This window comes from Caretta caretta, chromosome 11 (assembly GCF_965140235.1).
Source record: "Caretta caretta isolate rCarCar2 chromosome 11, rCarCar1.hap1, whole genome shotgun sequence".
In the NCBI taxonomy this organism is placed as follows: domain Eukaryota; kingdom Metazoa; phylum Chordata; order Testudines; family Cheloniidae; genus Caretta; species Caretta caretta.
In genome coordinates this window covers 32,120,511-32,139,762 of record NC_134216.1, presented here as the reverse complement: position 1 = coordinate 32,139,762, position 19,252 = coordinate 32,120,511, and the positions used below count along the sequence as shown (strand labels likewise).

Below are 19,252 nucleotides of genomic sequence, written 5' to 3'. Positions count from 1 at the left end.
TGTGATTCTTTTACTTTTTCTTTATAAAGTTCTTCTTTTAAGAGCCTGATTGATTTTCACTGTCCTAAAGACAAAAGGTATGTTCTGTGCTCACATTGCGAACCAACTGGTTGGTATATTATTCTCAAGCCTCCCCAGGAAAGGGGGTGAAGGGACTTGGGGGGATATTTTGGGGGTATAGGGATTCCAAGTGACCCTTCCCTGAAATTTTGTGTAAAAACACTTGGTGGTGGCAGCAATACTGTCCAAGGACAAGGAAAGGAATTTGTGCCTTAGGGAAGTTTTAACCTAAGCTGGTAAAATAGGGGGTCTTTCATGCGGGTCCTCACAGCTGTACCCCAGAGTTCAGAATGGGGGGGGGAACCCTAAAAGGCTGTTTTATGCAGGAAGTCAGATTCGATCATTATAATCTATAATCTTCTGATTTTAAAATCTATGTATATTTCCACCCACTTTCACTGTCTAAGATTGATAAGAAGCAGAATACAACACACCACAGGACTAACTTTCTTTGTTTTAGGAAGGGAAGCTCCCATATGCACTGAAGAAAGTGAATAGAAAAAAAAAAGATTATTTTGACAATTTTGCCTTTGCCTAAACAGGGAGGAGCTGCAAAAAGAAAAACAAACACTCTTCAAACTTAGACATCATGGTATAATTGTCACAGACATTATCAGCTATGAAGAGTAAATCTCTACAGTACATAATGGAATAATTGCAGACGAGACCCAATATACAAAAAAAGCTTCTCTTATAGTTTCACTTTTCTCTCAAGAAAATTCAAAGGCACAAGAAACTACCATACAGACAAAATTATAAATATTCTAATTGGAATACACTTTACAAAAACAAAAGGTAACACACTGTAAACAAAAGTATAGAATAAAAACACTACTTTGCACAAGATACTTTCAACAGATACATAGTATTTGTGCTATCAAGGTTAATATTCAGTTTACTTTAGAACAGGTAGTAAATTATGAGAGAATGCTAGGAAAATAAATTGCTTTTTTAAAATATGAGATGAAAAGTTTACATAGAAAAAGATTGTACCTGCTGATCTCCAAGGAAATGACTTCTCAGTAGAGCTACAGAAAAAGGAAAAAGAAAGTTATATTTATTTCCTTTATCACTGAAGTTAAAAAGGGAGCTATTTTGGATTTATAAACTAAACATTTTTTCTTAATATGAAACTATCCAAAAACCAGCAAAGACTAAAAAAAACAAAACCTCAGATGCTTCTCAAGTAAATGTTACTAATGTAGTGCTTTTTATTCTGCACAATTTAACATTCAGAATCATTTTTAGCTATACTCTGTTGTATTAATCAAAGGAAATTCCTCTAGGTATTTCACAACACGAAGTGGCATTAAACCTATCTGCAACAGGATTCATAAGTGCATGACTTGTAATATACACTGCATACCTGAGGTGTGACATCTTCAATATAATGCTGTAAAACATTTTGCAAGATTCTGTATGAAGGATACTATATTGAAATAAATTACAACTAACAAAGGCTGATGACAATTTTAGTGGATATATTCTATGTAACATTTTCCAAAGCAGTTTTTTTGATGTCTAGCACATGATCATGAAAAGTAAAACACTAGTTATATAACTGAATATGCATATTTTTGAAGGTTAAGACAGACAAAACAATTTTAGATGCTAAAGGATCTACACGACCTGTGCAATAAAGTCTCACCAGATAAGTATGTTACCAGTATTGTACATTCCTTCACATTGTGAATTTATTTATGATCATTTAAACTCTTCTCCCTGCCACATTAACATTTTCAGATGTTAATATATATTTGAATACTACCGCATTTGCAGGTGGATGAGAAATTCAGACTGGCATATATGTGTATTTCATTAGAAGAATTTATGCAAAATAAAAGTATTTCCACACACTAGGTACAATTGACAATCTTTTAAAAACAGTCAATGCAAATGATAGATTTAGTAGAGTATTGCAAAATATTCCAAAATACCCTTATGCTTGAAGACAAAAAGGACTCTCCCTAACATCAGTTTTCCATAATATTCTAGAAAACCAGGAAAATGGAAAGCTGCTCAGAATATTTCTGTTACATCATGTTACTTTCTAAATTGGCCCTCTTTTTTCCTTTACATCTCATCATCTCTGCCACATTACATAACAAAAATCTCAGCAACTCAGTTTGAATTGAGAAAGCTAGCTGATTATCATATTTCAAAGTAAGCGTGTATACAGGACCTTTCTGGGTTCTTCTGTGAAGAAATACTGCCATTCATGCTCAACTGTGCCAACTTGTGTTTTGTGACACAAATGGGAACTATAATTAGAACCAAGTTTAACCAAAACCAGGATTCAAATCTGGAACTCAAGAAGATGAAAAGCTACTCTATCTATAGCTAGTATCTGCTTTTTTTTAACTACTAGTCCATCAATCCACAGCAAGTAATTTCTTGTACTTCTTGGAGGTATAGAAGCCAATGTTGTGTTAACCCTTACTTTTATTATTTTACAAAATGCCAAAAAAATTTATTAGACTGAAATTTAGCATGTAAGATTACAGCTAAGGAGTGATCTGGGAAGGAAGATTGCCAGGTATTCTTTTCAGTCATTTGATGGTACAATAATAGAAGTTTAGGTTAAAATGTTTACTCAAGCTGCTCACTTGCCTTACATCTTTATTTACACTGTACCATATTTTCTATAAAGGCTGTGAAGAAAGAAGTGGTCTAACATAGCCTGTTGAAGGTCTGGGTATCTGAGATCTTGTAGACATTTCATGTTGCCTGAAAGGCAGCATTATGCCAGAATTAAATTGGGATAAAAAGGTTGGGTATACCTGAATTTAGATATGACAATCAGTCACCTTACACCACCACTGCTACATGAGCTTAACTGTCAGAAAGGGTGAATGTACTGCTCTTTTCACAAACACTCCTTCCCCTGCTTGCAATTCCCATCTCTACCCCAATTCCAACTCATTTGTTTAAAGCCCCTTACTCTAACAACATGTAAAGTACACTGCTATCTCGCTTCAAAAATAATTACCCTGAATAGTTTTTCCACAGCCAAGGAACTGAGTCCTTTAACTTTAAATAAAAATTAAGGGTATTTCAATTCTGAATATGACCTATGGGTTTATGCACAAGTTCAGAGTGTTTCTTCATGTAGACTTTGTGCCTAGACACAAAAATGTACAAGTCAGCAAAGTAAACTGTTGTCAGCCCTGCTGGCTTTTAGCCTGCAAACTAAACTTTACAGCTGTATTTGAGTGCAAACATTAAAAATGATTTTCATAAGAACAAACATGAAAATCCACATTAAAATTGTGATTGAGTTTAGTCTAATACACATGTGCAGGGTGAACAGATTTGTATTATCCAGGACTGAATGCTGAAATCTAACCTTTCTTCATGCATTTGCTCTTTACTGTACACACTCACGTGGATTTATTGAGTTCTGTATCATTCATTGTCCTCAGCCTACACTCCAACACTTGCCTTCATCAAAACTCTAAGAAATATAAAGAAGTTATTCAGAATGACAGACATTGTAGCTATCAGTGTCATAATCCTAATATCTCCCTAAACATCAGAATACATCCCACCTATCAGGATCTCTAATTTTCCTACTGGAGATTAAGACAGCTTCAGCCCTATTTATTGGGATTGCACTGATCATATTGTGGTGATGGGTGAGGGTGAAAAAAGCTTAATACGGAAAGCTGGACCCTTGTATACACAAGTTCATGAAAGTGATTCCCCCCGCTCCCCTCGATGAGTACCTGGATAGCTGGGTTCTCTGCATTTGCAGGATTTGGGAGAATTTAAGGGCTTGTCTGCACATAAAACACTGCAGTGGCACTGCTGAACCACTACAGTGAAGACGCTACCTCTGCTGACGGGGGGCGTTCGCACATTGGCATAGGTTCTCTACCTCCCCGAGAGGCAGTAGCTGTGTCAATGGGAGAAGTCTTAAAAAGAATCCTTAAAAAGAGATTTTATACTTAAACATAATCTGTTGCTTATGGAGCAATATGAAAAAACAGGTATCACACACTGGACATTTGTCACACGTTTTGATGGCTTGTCTCATATTGCCAAGCTTTAAGGTAGAGAGGTATGATTGCTCGTGTTGATACATGAGCCAGGAAGAAACATATTACTTACTCTACAGTAACTGTGGTTCTTCCAGATGTTGTAGTCATTGTGGATCCCACTAGAGATATACATACACCTCATGAGTCCGAGTCACTTTCTTTTTTGGCTAGCAGTGTCCACTGTGCTTCCATAGGAGGAAATAAAGGGCAGGGAAACCATGACCCTCCCTCAATTCCCTTACAGTTCAAACCCTGTGTTGCTGAGGACTCAGAAAAGTGGAGACAGAGGGCAGGTCATGGGATCTACACTGACTAAACATCTTGAAGAACCACAATTATTGTAGAGTAAGTAACCATTCATTCTTCAATTATGTGTCAGTGTAGATTCCACTATATGGCAAACAGTACCCCACCCCCACCCCGATGGTGGGAGTAAGAAGTCTCAGCTGTATCAGTCGGAGACTGAAGCCCTGCTCTTCCATATTTGGCATCTGCCCTGGCAGCCATGTCAAGGCCATAGTTCTTAATGGTCAGTGGGTTGCTCCACATGTTTGTTTTACACACCTCAGGGCATGGCACATATCTGAAACTGGTTAAAGATGTCACCCTGGTAGAGTGAGCCTTGCTGTTCAGCGAGAGAGACCTGAACCAACTTACGGCACATGGAAATACACCATGATCCACTTCAAGAGTCTTTAGGAGAAGATAGCTTGGCCTTTCGATGTAGCAGATACAGCTTCAAAACGGCAGGGAGAGTCTGAAAGTTTTGATCCTGTTGAGATAGTGGAGCAGGACCCTGGAAACATCCAGGGCATGAAGCTTCTTTTCTCCTGGTGAAGAGTGCAGCTTTGGTAAGAATACTTGTCAGGTGGAATTCTGAGACCGCTTAAGGGATGAACATAGGGTGCGGTTTCATCACACTGTGTTCCTATGGAAGAACACGTATGGTGTGTTGGCCATCAGGGCCTAGAGCTTACTCACTCTCCCTGCTGACATGATGGCCACAAGAAGACCACCTAGATGGTGAGGTGGTATACGTACTCTGATAATGATTTGAAAGGAGGCTCCATAAGGTGTAGGAGGACAGTGTTTAGGTCCCATGTGGAAGTTGGGGCTCTCAGTGGAAGCGTCAGGAACTGTGATGGAGATGGTCATGCCTAGTGGTCGGAGCTGCAGCAGTCAGGCCTAGTGGTCGATGCTGGATTCAGGAGTCCACGTGGGGTTGGAGCGAGGCTGGAGCAGGACTAGGAGCAGGACAGCAGCAAGAGAAGAGCTGGAGCAGGACTAGGATCAGGGCTGGAGGAAGAGCAAGACTGAAGCAGTCTAAGGCTTGAGGAGTCCATTGCCACCATCAGGCAGGAGTGAGTTCCAAGCCCCAGAGAGACACTGACCTGCTTTCCTTCTGTGAGGCTTATATACCTGGTCTGGGAATTTCAAGACCAGTTCTTGGCCTGTGGATTGACTGGAGCCTAGCACAGGGGTGACTTATCACCTTGAGGGAGGGCAGGTATGGAGATGGCTTTTGATGCACTTGCAAATATAGGGCAAGAGACTTTTTTATTCCTTGGTTAGGCTTTTGTCATTAGGACATGGCTTTGCTATGTCAGATACTCAATATTCACATGGACTTGGGTTTGTTGCTTATAGAGGGTTACTGTCAGTCAGAATTTGTTATGTGACTATTAAGAATGAATATATCACTTCATCTATCCTTTAATTTTCATGTTTAACATCACATCTACAAGAATACATTTTAAATAATATAGTGCTTTTTATGCTTTCAAATTCTTGCTGTAGAGCATCTCCCAGTAGAATGTCATATATTCAGCACTAGAACCTGTAATATACATCAAAATGTTTGCAAAACATTAAAAGTTTTGGCTAAGTGCCAAAACATGAAAAGTACAATATAATGGGATCTTACATTTCTTCAGTTTTTTATTAAAACGTTACCCATGTTTTTCACTTCAATATTTTTCAACTGATTCATAGATATTTAGGTCAGAAGGGACCATTATGATCATCTAGTCTGACCTCCTGCACAACGCAGGCCACAGAATTTCACCCACCACTCCTACAAAAAAACCTCACACCTATATCCGTGCTATTGAAATCCTCAAATTGTAGTTTAAAGACTTCAAGGAGCAGAGAATCCTCCAGCAAGTGACCCATGCCCCATGCTACAGAGGAAGGTGAAAAACCTCCAGGGCCTCTTCCAATCTGCCCTGGAGGAAAATTCCTTCCCGACCCCAAATATGGCGATCAGCTAAACCCTGAGCATATGGGTTTAAGATTCTTAAAGATTATTCATTAAGATTATGAGCATAAGATTCATCAGCCAGATACTACAGAAAATTCTTTCCTGGGTAACTCGGATCTTACCCCATCTAATAGCCCATCACAGGCCATTGGGCCTATTTACCATGAATATTTAATTACCAAAACCATGTTATGCCATCATACCATCTCCTCCATAAACTTATCGAGTTTAATCTTAAAGCCAGATAGATCTTTTGCCCCCACTGCTTCCCTTGGAAGGCTATTCCAAAACTTCACTCCTCTGATGGTTAAAAACCTTAGTCTAATTTCTAGTCTAAATTTCCTAGTGGCCAGTTTATATCCATTTGTTCTTGTGTCCACACTGGTACTGAGCTTAAATAATTCCTCTCCCTCTCCGGTATTTATACCTCTGATATATTTATAGAGAGCAATCATATCTCCCCTCAACCTTCTTTTAGTTAGGCTAAACAAGCCCTGAGTCTCCTTTCATAAGACAAGTTTTCCATTCCTCGGATCATCCTAGTAGCCCTTCTCTGTACCTGTTCCAGTTTGAATTCATCCTTCTTAAACATGGGAGATCAGAACTGCACACAGTATTCCAGGTGAGGTCTCACCACTGCCTTGTGTAACGGTACTAAACCTCCTTATCCCTACTGGAAATACCTCTCCTGATGCATCCCAAGACCGCATTAGCTTTTTTCACAGCCATATCGCATTGGCGGCTCATAGTCATCCTATGATCAACCAATACTCCAAGGTCCTTTTCCTCCTCCGTTACTTCTAATTGATGCGTCCCTAGCTTATAACTAAAATTCTTGTTATTAATCCCTAAATGCATGACCTTACACTTCTCACTATTAAATTTCATCCTATTACTATTACTCCAGTTTACAAGGTCATCCAGATCCTCCTGTAGGATATCCCTGTCCTTCTCTAAATTGGCAATACCTCCCAGCTTTGTATCATCCGCAAACTTTATTAGCACACTCCCACTTTTTGTGCCAAGGTCAGTAATAAAAAGATTAAATAAGATTGGTCCCCAAACCGATCCTTGAGGAACTCCACTGGTAACCTCCCTCCAGCCTGACAGCTCACTTTTCAAGATGGACCCGTTGTAGTCTCCCCTTTAACCAATTCCTTATCCACCTTTCAATTTTCCTATTGATACCTATCTTATCCAATTTAACTAATAATTCCCCATGTGGCATGGTATCAAATGCCTTACTAAAATCTAGGTAAATTAGATCCACTGCGTTTCCTTTGTCTAAAAAAATCTGTTACTTTCTCAAAGAAGGAGATCAGGTTGGTTTGGCACAATCTACCTTTTGTAAAACCATGTTGTATTTTGTCCCATTTACCATTGACTTCAATGTCCTTAACTACCTTCTCCTTCAAAATTTTTTCCAAGACCTTGCATACTACAGATGTCAAACTAACAGGCCTATAATTACCCGGATCACGTTTTTTCCCTTTCTTAAAAATAGGAACTATGTTAGCAATTCTCCAATCATACGGTACAACCCCTGAGTTTACAGATTCATTAAAAATTCTTGCTAATGGGGTTGCAATTTCTTGTGCCAATTCCTTTAATATTCTTGGATGAAGATTATCTGGGCCCCCCGATTTAGTCCCATTAAGCTGTTTGAGTTTCGCAGTGCCCTTTTTATTCTTCAGTTTTTTGGACAGGAAAGTCTGATGCAGGGAGTGTCTTCATGGTTATGGTGTTAGTAGAATGCCTAGGATTATGGGGCTGGGAACTGACCAAGTCCTCTAGGTGCTACTGCAGGATAAATGTTAAATAAGCAAATAAATAAATAAATGAACGAACTATTTCTGAAATCAGCATTTTAAATATTTCCAAAGATGAATTAAGAGTCCTTAAATGGCACTTTAGTAAAGCCTTATCTCACCACAATTATCATGGAATGCATTGTCCTTTTTACAGGGGAGTATGTTACATATGTAAATCTGATGCATATAAAGAGAAAAACAGAATCCTACAATATACTCTTGGTGTGTTTGCTGTGGGGATTGAATTTAGGATCTCAGGATCTGAAAGTATAAGCACTTATTGGTGGAACCAAAGAACCAGATCCATTGAACCTGGACACAACAGTTTTACCAGTGATGTTGCATCTTCATTTAGCTAAAATTTGCAAATAATAGCCATGGGGAAAACTGTGAAGCAATTAAATGTACATTACAAATATGCCTACAGATCATTGGCTGGAGAGAGACATAAAATTTTCCCATACGAGAAATTCATTTGCATCCTGAAATTCTTTCTGAACACTTAAAAAAAAAAAAAAGCAAATTATTTCAGTAGTGTTTTTCATAAGTGCCATAATTTAGAAAACAGAAAATTGCTGTTTCTCTCCATTAGTCTTGTCATTTTCCATTTGGCATTAACATATTTAGTGTTTGGAAACTTGCTTGTCTTTGTTTAGTTTAGTTTACTTACTTAGTTACTGCTGTAGGCCCTGTCCTCCATCTGACTCCCCTCCACTCTGTTACCCTCACTTTTTGTAATTTAGCATTGTAAGGCATTGTGGGGCAGAAATTTTTGTGCATTTCCACTTGTTTCTGTAAAGTCCTTAGTCTCCTTTTAGGTACAAAAAAATAATAATTTGTTTATGCAGCAACATTGATGAAGTCAGCACAACTGGAAAGGAGTGATAGTTTATTGAGTAATACTACTTTGCAGTAAAGCACAATTTATTTTTGTGTCTATATAAACAGTTGCTATTTGGGTTTGCTTTTAATATTTAAGAAAAGAAGAATTATATTTCAAACATATTTGGAATCCAAAAGACATATTCCCCTGTAAACAGAGCTAAAATACAGATTTGGAAGCTACCATAAACTATGTGACTATGTCCCTGAATTTGCAGCATCTGATTCCTGATTTAAAATTTGCAGCCCACACATCAACATGGCCTGAGATTAGAAAATATGGACCTGGTTCTTGTCTATAGTAAGGCCCCCTTTACACAGCTCTAGCAGTGTAGAGGGGTCTAAAGTATGTGTAAATGTAATACCAAACAGATCAAGTAGTTTATTTGTTTTAAATACAAAAGAATTTGTGAAGACCTACATTATATGCTGTAATAACACTGAGCACCCTGTGTTTCGCAACCTAGACATATTTTCCATGCAGATTTAGCACATACATTTTAATATGTTTTTTATTTTAGTTTTTCATGGAAATCCTATTATTTGTAACATATTCCATAAATATATAATTTTAAACAAGCACCATTAGAGAAAGTTAGGCTTACTTATAACTAGCATTCAGAGCTCATCTTTTGAATGCTGTATTCAAAAAATCACCTACATCTACATGAAAATGTCCAGTAAATATGTAGAATAGATTGTTTTGTTTTTTTAAAAATCAAGATAATATCCTCTACCAATACATGTTAAACAAAATGACAAATTATACAGTTCCAATATATTCAAAATGTAAGAGTCTAAATTAGATCAAGAGGTGCCAAATTTTATTTTTGGCAGCCCTGAACTTCATGGCAACAGGTTAACAGTGAGGTGCTCCCAGAATCTGCATTAGGACCAGTGTTTTAAATATTTTTATTAATGATCTGAAAAAGAGGCGAACAAAAGGTGAGGTGAAAAAATATGCAGATGAGATTATTTAGATTAAGAACTTCAGAGGGACCTAAGAAAGCTAGATGAGTGGGCAGCATAATGGCAGATGAAATTCGGTGTCAACAATCACAGGGTAATGCACAATGGAAGGAATAATATGAACTACTCATACAACAGACTAGATCCTAAATTTACAGTAACCACTCAGAAAACAGACATGGGCATCATTCTGCAGTGGTTATTATGATTCACTATTTGTATTCCTAACAGTGTTTGAAGACCTCAATCAAAATCCAGGTTCTGCTGTGTTAAGCACTGTACAAACATATAAGAAGAGACAGGCCAAAGAAAAATTCTGCTCAATTTGTAGATTATATATTAGGTTGTAGAAAGAATGGAACAAGAAAAGAACACTGAAGACTTTACAATGCCATTACATAAACCAATGGTACACACTCTCTGTCAGGGTTCCCTCCCCACTCTGAGCTCTGGGGTACAGATGTGGGGACCCACATGAAAGACCCCCTAAGCTTATTTCTACCAGTTTAGGTTAAAAACTTCCCCAAATCCTTTCCTTGTCCTTGGACGGTATTGCTGCCACCACCAAGTGATTTAGACAAAAATTCAAGAAAAGGGTCACCTGGAGTCCCTATTTCCCCAAAATATTCCCCCAACCCCCCTCACCTGGGGAGCCTTGGGAATAATATACCAACCAATTGGTTACAATGTGAGCACAGACCAAACCCCATGGTTTTTAGAACACTGAAAATCAATCAGTTTCTTAAAAGAAGAATTTTATTATAAAGAAAACAGTAAAAGAATCACACCTGTAAAATCAGAATGGAAGGTAACTTTACAGGGTAAATAAAAAGATTTAAAACACAGAGGATTCCCCTCTGACTCTGCTTCCCAGTTACAAAACAGGAATGAAATTACCTCTTAGCATAGTGAAAATTCACAAGCTAAAAAAAGATAATCTAACGTATTTCATTGCCCTTACTTACAATTTCTGTAATTTTAGATGAGTCATTTCAGGTATGTTTTCAGGAGATGTTTTACCCGCCTGGTCTCTCTCTCCATCCAGAGAGGGAACAAACAAAGAGAGCAGCAACAAAACCTCCCCCCCCACCCCCCTCCTCCAATTTGAAAGTATCTTCTTTCCTTATTGGTCCTTTTGGTCAGATGCCAACCAGGTTATTTGAGCTTCTTAACCCCTTACAGGTAAAGATTCAATACAGCTGCTCAGGAGGGATATTATGCTACCCGTAGCTGTATGTTTATGACACTCTCCCATAGAATATGGGTTCAATATTGGTCACCCTATTTATTAAAAATTTTATCTGAGGTGGAAGGGGTCCAGAAATGGGAGACAAAAATAAGAGACTTCCACATGAAAAGACATTGAAGAGTGAGAACTGTTTGTCTTAGCGATGCAATATAGAAAAGTGACAAAGGCACACACACAAAGCAATTAATGGTATAGGAAAAGGTAAATTGGATGCTATCTATTCTTAATACACAAAGAGGATGTCAAGGTTCCTCCCCCACTCTGAACTCTAGGGTACAGATGTGGGGACCTGCATGAAAACCTCCTAAGCTTACTTTTACTAGCTTAGGTTAAAACTTCCCCAAGGTACAAATTAATTTTATCCTTGGTCCTTGGAATATCCACTGCCACCACCAAACTCTAACTGGGTTTACTGGGAAACGTAGTTTGGACACGTCTTTCCCCCCAAAATCCTCCCAACCCTTGCATCCCACTTCCTGGGAAAGGTTTGGTAAAAATCCTCACCAATTTGCATAGGTGACCACAGACCCAAACCCTTGGATCTGAGAACAATGAAAAAGCATTCAGTTTTCTTACAAGAAGACTTTTAATAGAAATAGAAGTAAATAGAGGTAAAGGAATCACCTCTGTAAAATCTGGGTATTAGATACCTTACAGGGTAATTAGGTTCAAAACATAGAGAATCCCTCTAGGCAAAAGCTTAAGTTACAAAAAAGACACACAGACAGAAATAGTCATTCTATTCAGCACAGTTCTTTTCTCAGCCATTTAAAGAAATCATAATCTAACACATACCTAGCTAGATTACTTACTAAAAGTTCTAAGACTCCATTCCTGTTCTATCCCCAGCAAAAGCAGCATACCGACAGACACAGACCCCTTGTTTCTCTCCCTCCTCCCAGCTTTTGAAAGTATCTTGTCTCCTCATTGGTCATTTTGGTCAGGTGCCAGCGAGGTTATCTTTAGCTTCTTAACCCTTTACAGGTGAGAGGAGTTTTCCTCTGGCCAGGAGGGATTTTAAAGGGGTTTACCCTTCCCTTTATATTTATGACAGAGGATATTCAATTAAATTGAAAATCAAAAGAAACTTTACACCATACATAGTTAATTTGTGGAACTCACTGTCACAAGATATTACTGAATCCTATAGCTTAGTAGGATTTCAATAATTATTTGGAAAATTGGAACATTCACAGTTACATTAGATACATTAAGAAGTTTAAATAAGGGATTATAAATCCTCAAATGTATCAACCTCTAAATAATGGAGATTCAGGCAAGTCATTCCATAATTGTCCACTACAAGGTTTCTGGCATGTTCCTCTGAAATATCTTGTTCTGGTCAATGTGAGAGAATACTGGACTAGATGAACACCTGTTGGATCCAATATGGGAAGTCCTACATTGCAACTTCCGATAACCTGAAGAAATCTGATTCCTCCTAAACTTTTTGGATAATTGTGATCTTACTGCTGTAATAAAATTCTTGCACCATGTACAAAAATGCTGGGTTCAGCTGTTAGTCCCGTCTGGGCTGGGGAGGACGGGACTTCCTCTTCCCCTGCATGGCATCTGGGGCCAGGTCAGACCCACCCCCAGATTTCTCCCCTGACTGTAGAAAGCTCTGCAAACTACCCCTCCACCCACTTCCTGCACCCATTGCTCCTCAGCTGCAGGGGGAGGGATCACTGCACAGGGAGCTGCTCCCTCATCTGCCTAACCCCCTTGTATCTAGATCCCTTATAACCAGACCTTCCTGCTGAGCCTCACCCCCCACACACCTAGAACCCCCCTGACAGGCCCCACTCCCCCTGCACCTGGACCACCCGGATGAGACACTCTACTGAGCCCCAACCAGCTGCACCTGGATCCCCATCCCACTGAGCCACACTCCCCCAGCATCTGGACTCCCCCTGCTGTGCTCTATCACTTGCACACCAAGACCGCCCCGCTGAGCCCCAACCACCTTCACCTGGACCTCCCTGCAGAGTCCCATTACTGTTGCACCCAGAACCCTCCAACAAGCCCTTGTGCATCCAGATCCACCCCACACCCAGGCTGCTCCACAGAACCCTCTCAACCCACACCTGGATCCCCCCATACTAAGCCCCTCCACACTTGGATCCTGCCTTGCTGAACCTGTGTGCCCACACCTGGTGCACCTGGCACGGAGGGGCAGGGCCCTGGGGTGTTTCTGGGGCACGCCCGGGCCTTGCTCTGTGTCAGGGTTGGGTGCAGCACTGAGTCCGTGTCCCAGGGGGGAGCTGCACAATGATCTCCCACCTCAGTGCAGCCAGTGGCCTGTTCTCCCCAATGCCACGTTGGAGCCTCCACATTTATTTGAGAAATAAAATTTGCAGAATTTTAAATTATTTTGTGCAGAATTTTAATTTTTTTGGCACAGAATGCCCTCAGCAGTAAACTTTATCCTGAATTCATACAGAAATTAAACATTAATTATACTTTTAGATAGCTAGAATCTTTGAGGAAATCAGACCACCTGATATGCATGAATGCTTTTCAGGCAGAGACATCTTGCTGCATGCAGTGGAATGTCCTATACCAGCTAGGATGGCACAATCAGGTGAAGTCAGGAATGCCTTGTATGCTACTGCTTCTCAGATGGACCAAGATTCCCTTGACTTTGCCTTATAGTATACTTGCTCTCACCTATATTGCTCAACACATTGACACTCTTAGAGCAATGATACCATTAACACACACAGATATTTTATAAATGAAGAGTATCTTATGTTTCTTTGATAGGAAAATGTTTAATACCCAATTGATGGTGTGTAATATTTTACTGACTTCATCTGGAGGTTTTTTTTGTTTTTACAATAAATCTGCACATTATATTTTATTTATATTGTGGAAAAGGAAATGATCTATTACATGCAGCAGAGAAAACAAACCATTCTAGTAGTTATGAAAACCATTCTGTTTAAAATCAAAAGTTTTCATATAGCCACTGTATTAGATTGTTAGAGTTAGCTTGAATGCTTCAGTTTAATAGGAATGCTGGCTGAATTTCTGTCAGCATAAATGCCCTACAGGACTTTTAGATACACATTTTTAATTCCAGCTGGTGGGGACCATTACCATTGGGATTTTTGCATCCCAGAGGAAATTGACTTGTGGCAGAAATTGTTTGCAATCAGAATGGCAATGAGAAGTAATTAAAAATGGTTGCTTGAAGAGCTGTGCTTCAGTGAACTGCTCCAAATAAAACTACTTCTGGAGGTCTGTATCTCTACCATTCACTGCCTCCAAAGTTGATTTGATGACAATTTACTGTACTGTCACAGTGCAGCCAAGGTTTTATTTTCTTTTTGTTAAAAGGTTAAATTACACCTCGTGTTGTTACCAGTAACAAATGTGCATTCAGTACTTTACAGTTAAATACAAAAATATGTACATGGTGTAATAAATTTAAGAGTTCTACTTTCCAACAGTACTCAATTTTCATCAGCTACATGGAAACAGTAACTAGTGAGGGGAGGTTTCAGAGTGGTAGCTGTGTTAGCCTGTATCAGCAAAAACAACGAGGAGTCCTTGTGGCACCTTAGAGACGAACAAATTTATTTGGACATAACCACTTCATCAGATGCATGGAGTGGAAAATACAGGAGCAGGTTTAAATACATGAAAAGATGGGAGTTGCCTTATCAAGTGTGAGGTCAGTCTAACAAAACAATTCAATTAATAGTAGGATACCAAGGGAGAAAAATAAATTTTGTAGTGGTAATGAGAGTGGTCCATTTCAGACAGTTGACAAGAAGATGTGAGTAACAGTAGGGGGAAATTAGGTTTAGGTTTTGTAATGACCCAACCACTACAAGTCTTTATTCAGGCCTAATTTGATGGTGAGCTGGCTACATGATGCAACAGGTTAATGCAACAAGCCTTCCACCTGGCAGCATAGGCAGCCTGTTTAATAAAAGTTTAATTATCTCTTCCTAGTATGTATAGACTTCGGTCTGCATCACAGAATTATCACACAATCTGATAAAGCTGACAGACTCTGGTCAGGAGAAGCCCAGGGCTGAATTTGCAGTAGTAATGCAGGTTAGAAATGAGGTGCATTGATAGATGTATGATTATGGAAAGCTGAATATCCTACCTGCTGCTGCACTGAAACAGTCTTTAAAGAACGAACAGGTACACTGAAAAGCTTATTACTTTTCTTCCCAATCTATTATTTACAATATATTTCAATATTTTGTATTACTCATTTACACCATCAAAAACAATTTTGCTGTACCATTTCTGTCTCTAAGGCTGTCTCTCCACACCAGAGCCTAAGCCAGCAAAACTCTGTAGGCACAGCCTAGTACAGACACAATGTAAGCTGACAGGAGTTCCTCTGTCAGTACAGTACAGTAATACCACTTCCCCAACCAACATTAGCTAAGCAGACAGAAGCACTCTTCTGCTGGCATAGATGGATCTGTACAGGGCTGTGTGTGGGAAGGTGCCATGTTCCCTCTAATTTTTCCCACCCATGTGCGGAATGAATTTTGTTATGTGCACCAATATGGAGGTGATGTGTGGCACATCACCTTCATATTGGCGCACATAACAAAATTCATGTGGTGTGGGTGGGGCTGAGGGGTTTGGAGTGTGGGAGGGGTTCAGGGTTGGGGCAGTGGGTTGGGGTGCAGGGGTGTGAGGGCTCCAGCTGGGGATGCAGGCTCTGGGGTGGGGCCGGGGAGGAGGGGCTCAGGGCTTGGGCAGAAGGTTGGGGTGCAGCCTTGTGAGGGCTCCGGCTTGGGGTGCGGGCTGGGGGTTTGGGGTGCAGGAGGGTGCTCCAGGGCTATGGCAGGGAGAGAGGACTCCCCCCAGCTCTCTCTCTCCCCGCAGCAGCACCTGGGCTGGGGGAGAAAGGTGCCTCTCCCCGCCGGGGCAGCTCCACAGCTGGGGCTGCAGGATAGGCGCCCTTCCCCCAGCCCCAGCAGGTCCGCGCCGTGCCTGGGACCGGTCCAGGTGCCCTGGCCATGCCTGGGTACGGACTGGGCCACGCTGCTCTGGCTGTAGTTGAGTCTGGTCCGGGCTGCACCACCCGAGAAGTGACTGGGTTCTGGTGCCCCAGCTGTGGCAGGCTTGAGCCGCAGCAGAGTTAGGGCCAGGGGAGGGCTGCCAAGGCTGTGGCGGGTCCGGCCGCAGCAGGTTGGGGCTGGGGAGAGGGGCGCGCCTCCCCCAGCCATGGCAGGTCCCCGGGCGGGTTCCTTGAGTGCCTGCGCAGTGCTAAATAGGCTGCTGCATGGCTGTGCAGCTTATAGAGAATTTAGGGAAGGTGGGAGATGGTGTAGTTTCAGGCACAGCATTTTTTCCCTACATTCCTAGCCAACACAGCAATGTCAGCAAAACTTTGTAGTGTGGGGAAGGAATAAATATTCTTGTAATTTCAGAGGGTGTCAATGAAAACCTGAAGACACTAACAGATTATCTATGTATAAATAAAACTATGGCAGAGGTAACTTTTTGACATGCAAGTGACATAATACTAATAAATTTGTGGCTCTGAGATGCAGCTGAAATAGGGCTGCTCCTCTCGGTCACTGGCACACCACTGTGACTTAGGCCTGGTCTACACCACAAAGTTAGGTTGCATTGACCTAGTTGTGCATGTATCTACACTTAAATTTGTCTCCCACGATGTAAGCGCCCTGTTAAGACAATGCACCATCATCTCTCCAAGTGAGCCATGGTCAACATACTGAGGTTGACACAGTACAAGAGCAGACACTAGGTTTCTTATGTTTACTCTGACATCGTCCAACAGTTGTCACACAATACCAGACACTGAATACTCTGGTCACCCTTGTGAAATCAACTGCCCAGGGGTCACAATGCCCCCTTCTCCTTTAAAGCCCTTAGAATTTTTGAAATGCCTTTTCCTGATTGTCCAGTGTGGCGAGCACATCTAGCAGCTCTCCATTGTTGTGTGCAGCTGCCCAGCTCCAGATGCTCTCTGGCCTGGAGTACATAGGAGATATTAGATCTCCTGGGCCTGTGGGGAGAAGAGACTGTGCAGGCACAGCTATGGACCAGTAGAAACATGGACATCTATGAGTAGATTGTGTGGGGGATGCAGGTGAAGGGGTATGAATGGGATCAGCAACAAGTCTGCATAAAAGTGAAAGAACTGCATCAGGCATATCAAAAGGCCAGAGAGGCCAACATGCAATCCAGTGCCAAGCTGCAGACCTGCCACTTTTACAAAGAATTCCATGCCATAGGTGGCAGAGACCCACTACCACCCTGCAGACTACCAAGGATACCTCCGAGGAGCCTGAGTCACAGGCCACTGCCATGAACAGTGAGAAGATGGAAGTGAAAGAAGAAGAGGATGGGGGGGATGTGACCGGGAGACCAGGCAGTCAAGCATGGGTGAAATAAAGGGGAAGAATCCTCGGATAATTGTGTAATTCTATTTCCCATTACATGATGCACTGATGGTGCCAACTTTAACAGAATATATCTAGTTACTTTTAATTAATTTACTTGTACTAGGAAAGGTAGCGGTACAGAGAGAAGTAGCATTGTTATGTTTTTCATTCCTGGGTGGGGTTGTGAAGGGAGGAACAGAGCAGTTTGTTTATGTACACAAGGATGTCCCTTGAATCCACCCAAGACATCTCGATAAAATGGTCACGGAGGTACTCAGCAATCCTCTTCAGATGATTTCTTTCTAGGGAGGGCAGTCTTACTTCTTTCTTCATAAGACACTTTCTCCACCTCAGTTGGGGATAACTTTGGCAGGCACCATTGTACTTTTCAGGCTAGCAGCATATGGGCCTGGGCGACTTTGGGAGGCCAGCAGCACCTGTGCTCTCTGTACCTTTGTCACCCTCAGGAGTGAGATATTAGCTAAAATCATCACTGCCTGCGGCAAATGGTGCTCGTATTCAGTACCATTGCCCTAAATTCATAGTTTCATGCAACCGAGCAATTCCCTCCTCATTTCCTCATCCCTGGTGGTGCCGTCCACACGCACTGTGAAGCAGAAGCATCAATAAATATGTCTTGTTTAAAAGTTTAGGGGAGCAAAGGAAGGGAGTTCTGAATCTTAACTTTTACTTTCCATTATGACTATACTGACAATGGTACCTCTGTGTATTTTATCTACAGCTGTTGCAGCCTTGAGGGATTCCCCCTCTGTACTTATGGAACCCCTGAAACAGAGGAGGAGGAGAAAGGAGAGGACTCGGGATGACATGTTCAATGAAATTTTGCAAGCCAGTGCTGCATCAGACCATGAGCAAAGGGCCTGGAGGCTGAACATTGCAGACAACCTGGAGAAGGAAAGAGCGGATTGGAGAAAAGCCCAGGTATCGCAGCAGGAAAAGGGAGAGAGATGCACCAGGACATAATGGGTCTTCTCCGGCAGGAAGCACAAATACAACCAACTCTTGGGGACCTACAAGTTCAACAACAACAAGCCAGCCCCCCTTTGCAGTTCATGAAAACTCCATTACAACACCTCCTTAAGCCCTCACTTCAATATTCCATATAGTATCAGTGGCTGCATCTCTACCCCGACCACTCCACCCCGTGGGGATGTAAAGGAGAACCAGAGAGTCACATACAGTGATCTGGGAGAGCCAGGGTTGCTGTTTGTGTAGGTAAAATGCACATCAGTGTTCTTTCCACTTGTTAAGTTCTGTTCCATAAATTTATTAATGTACACGTATTTGCTTTTAACTTGCACGGAATTTTCTTTGCACAAAACAGCAAGGCCAGGTAGAGCCCAATATACCACAATGCATTACTATGGCTCACTATTAAAAGTGCTCTTTCAAAGCTTCTCTAATCCATATAGCTCTGTATTGAGTTCTTCTGACAGAGCTTGTGTCTGGCTCTTTAAACTCTGCAGACAGCCGCACCACCTCCACGCAAGCAGTAACTTTTCCCCCTTTGCTTCACAGATATTATGAAGTACACAGCAGGCAGCTATAATCATTGGGATTTCTTTTTC

General features: G+C 41.1%; 1 protein-coding gene across 11 annotated transcripts in view; it reads right to left on the bottom strand.

Moving 5' to 3' along the window:
• Positions 1–19,252, bottom strand: part of PKP4 (plakophilin 4) — a 256,739-nt gene that overhangs the window by 127,753 nt on the left and 109,734 nt on the right. For 6 of the 11 annotated variants that reach the window (XM_075117855.1, XM_075117858.1, XM_075117857.1 and 3 more), the window contains one exon: positions 1,054–1,088. The exons of 1 other annotated variant lie outside the window; for it this stretch is intronic. In XM_075117855.1, the coding sequence (XP_074973956.1) occupies positions 1,054–1,088 (35 nt within the window). Of the gene's footprint in view, positions 1–1,053; positions 1,089–3,444; positions 3,515–19,252 lie in introns of those variants that run through there. 4 more of the 11 variants (XM_075117862.1, XM_075117863.1, XM_075117864.1 and 1 more) reach the window with 2 other exon arrangements.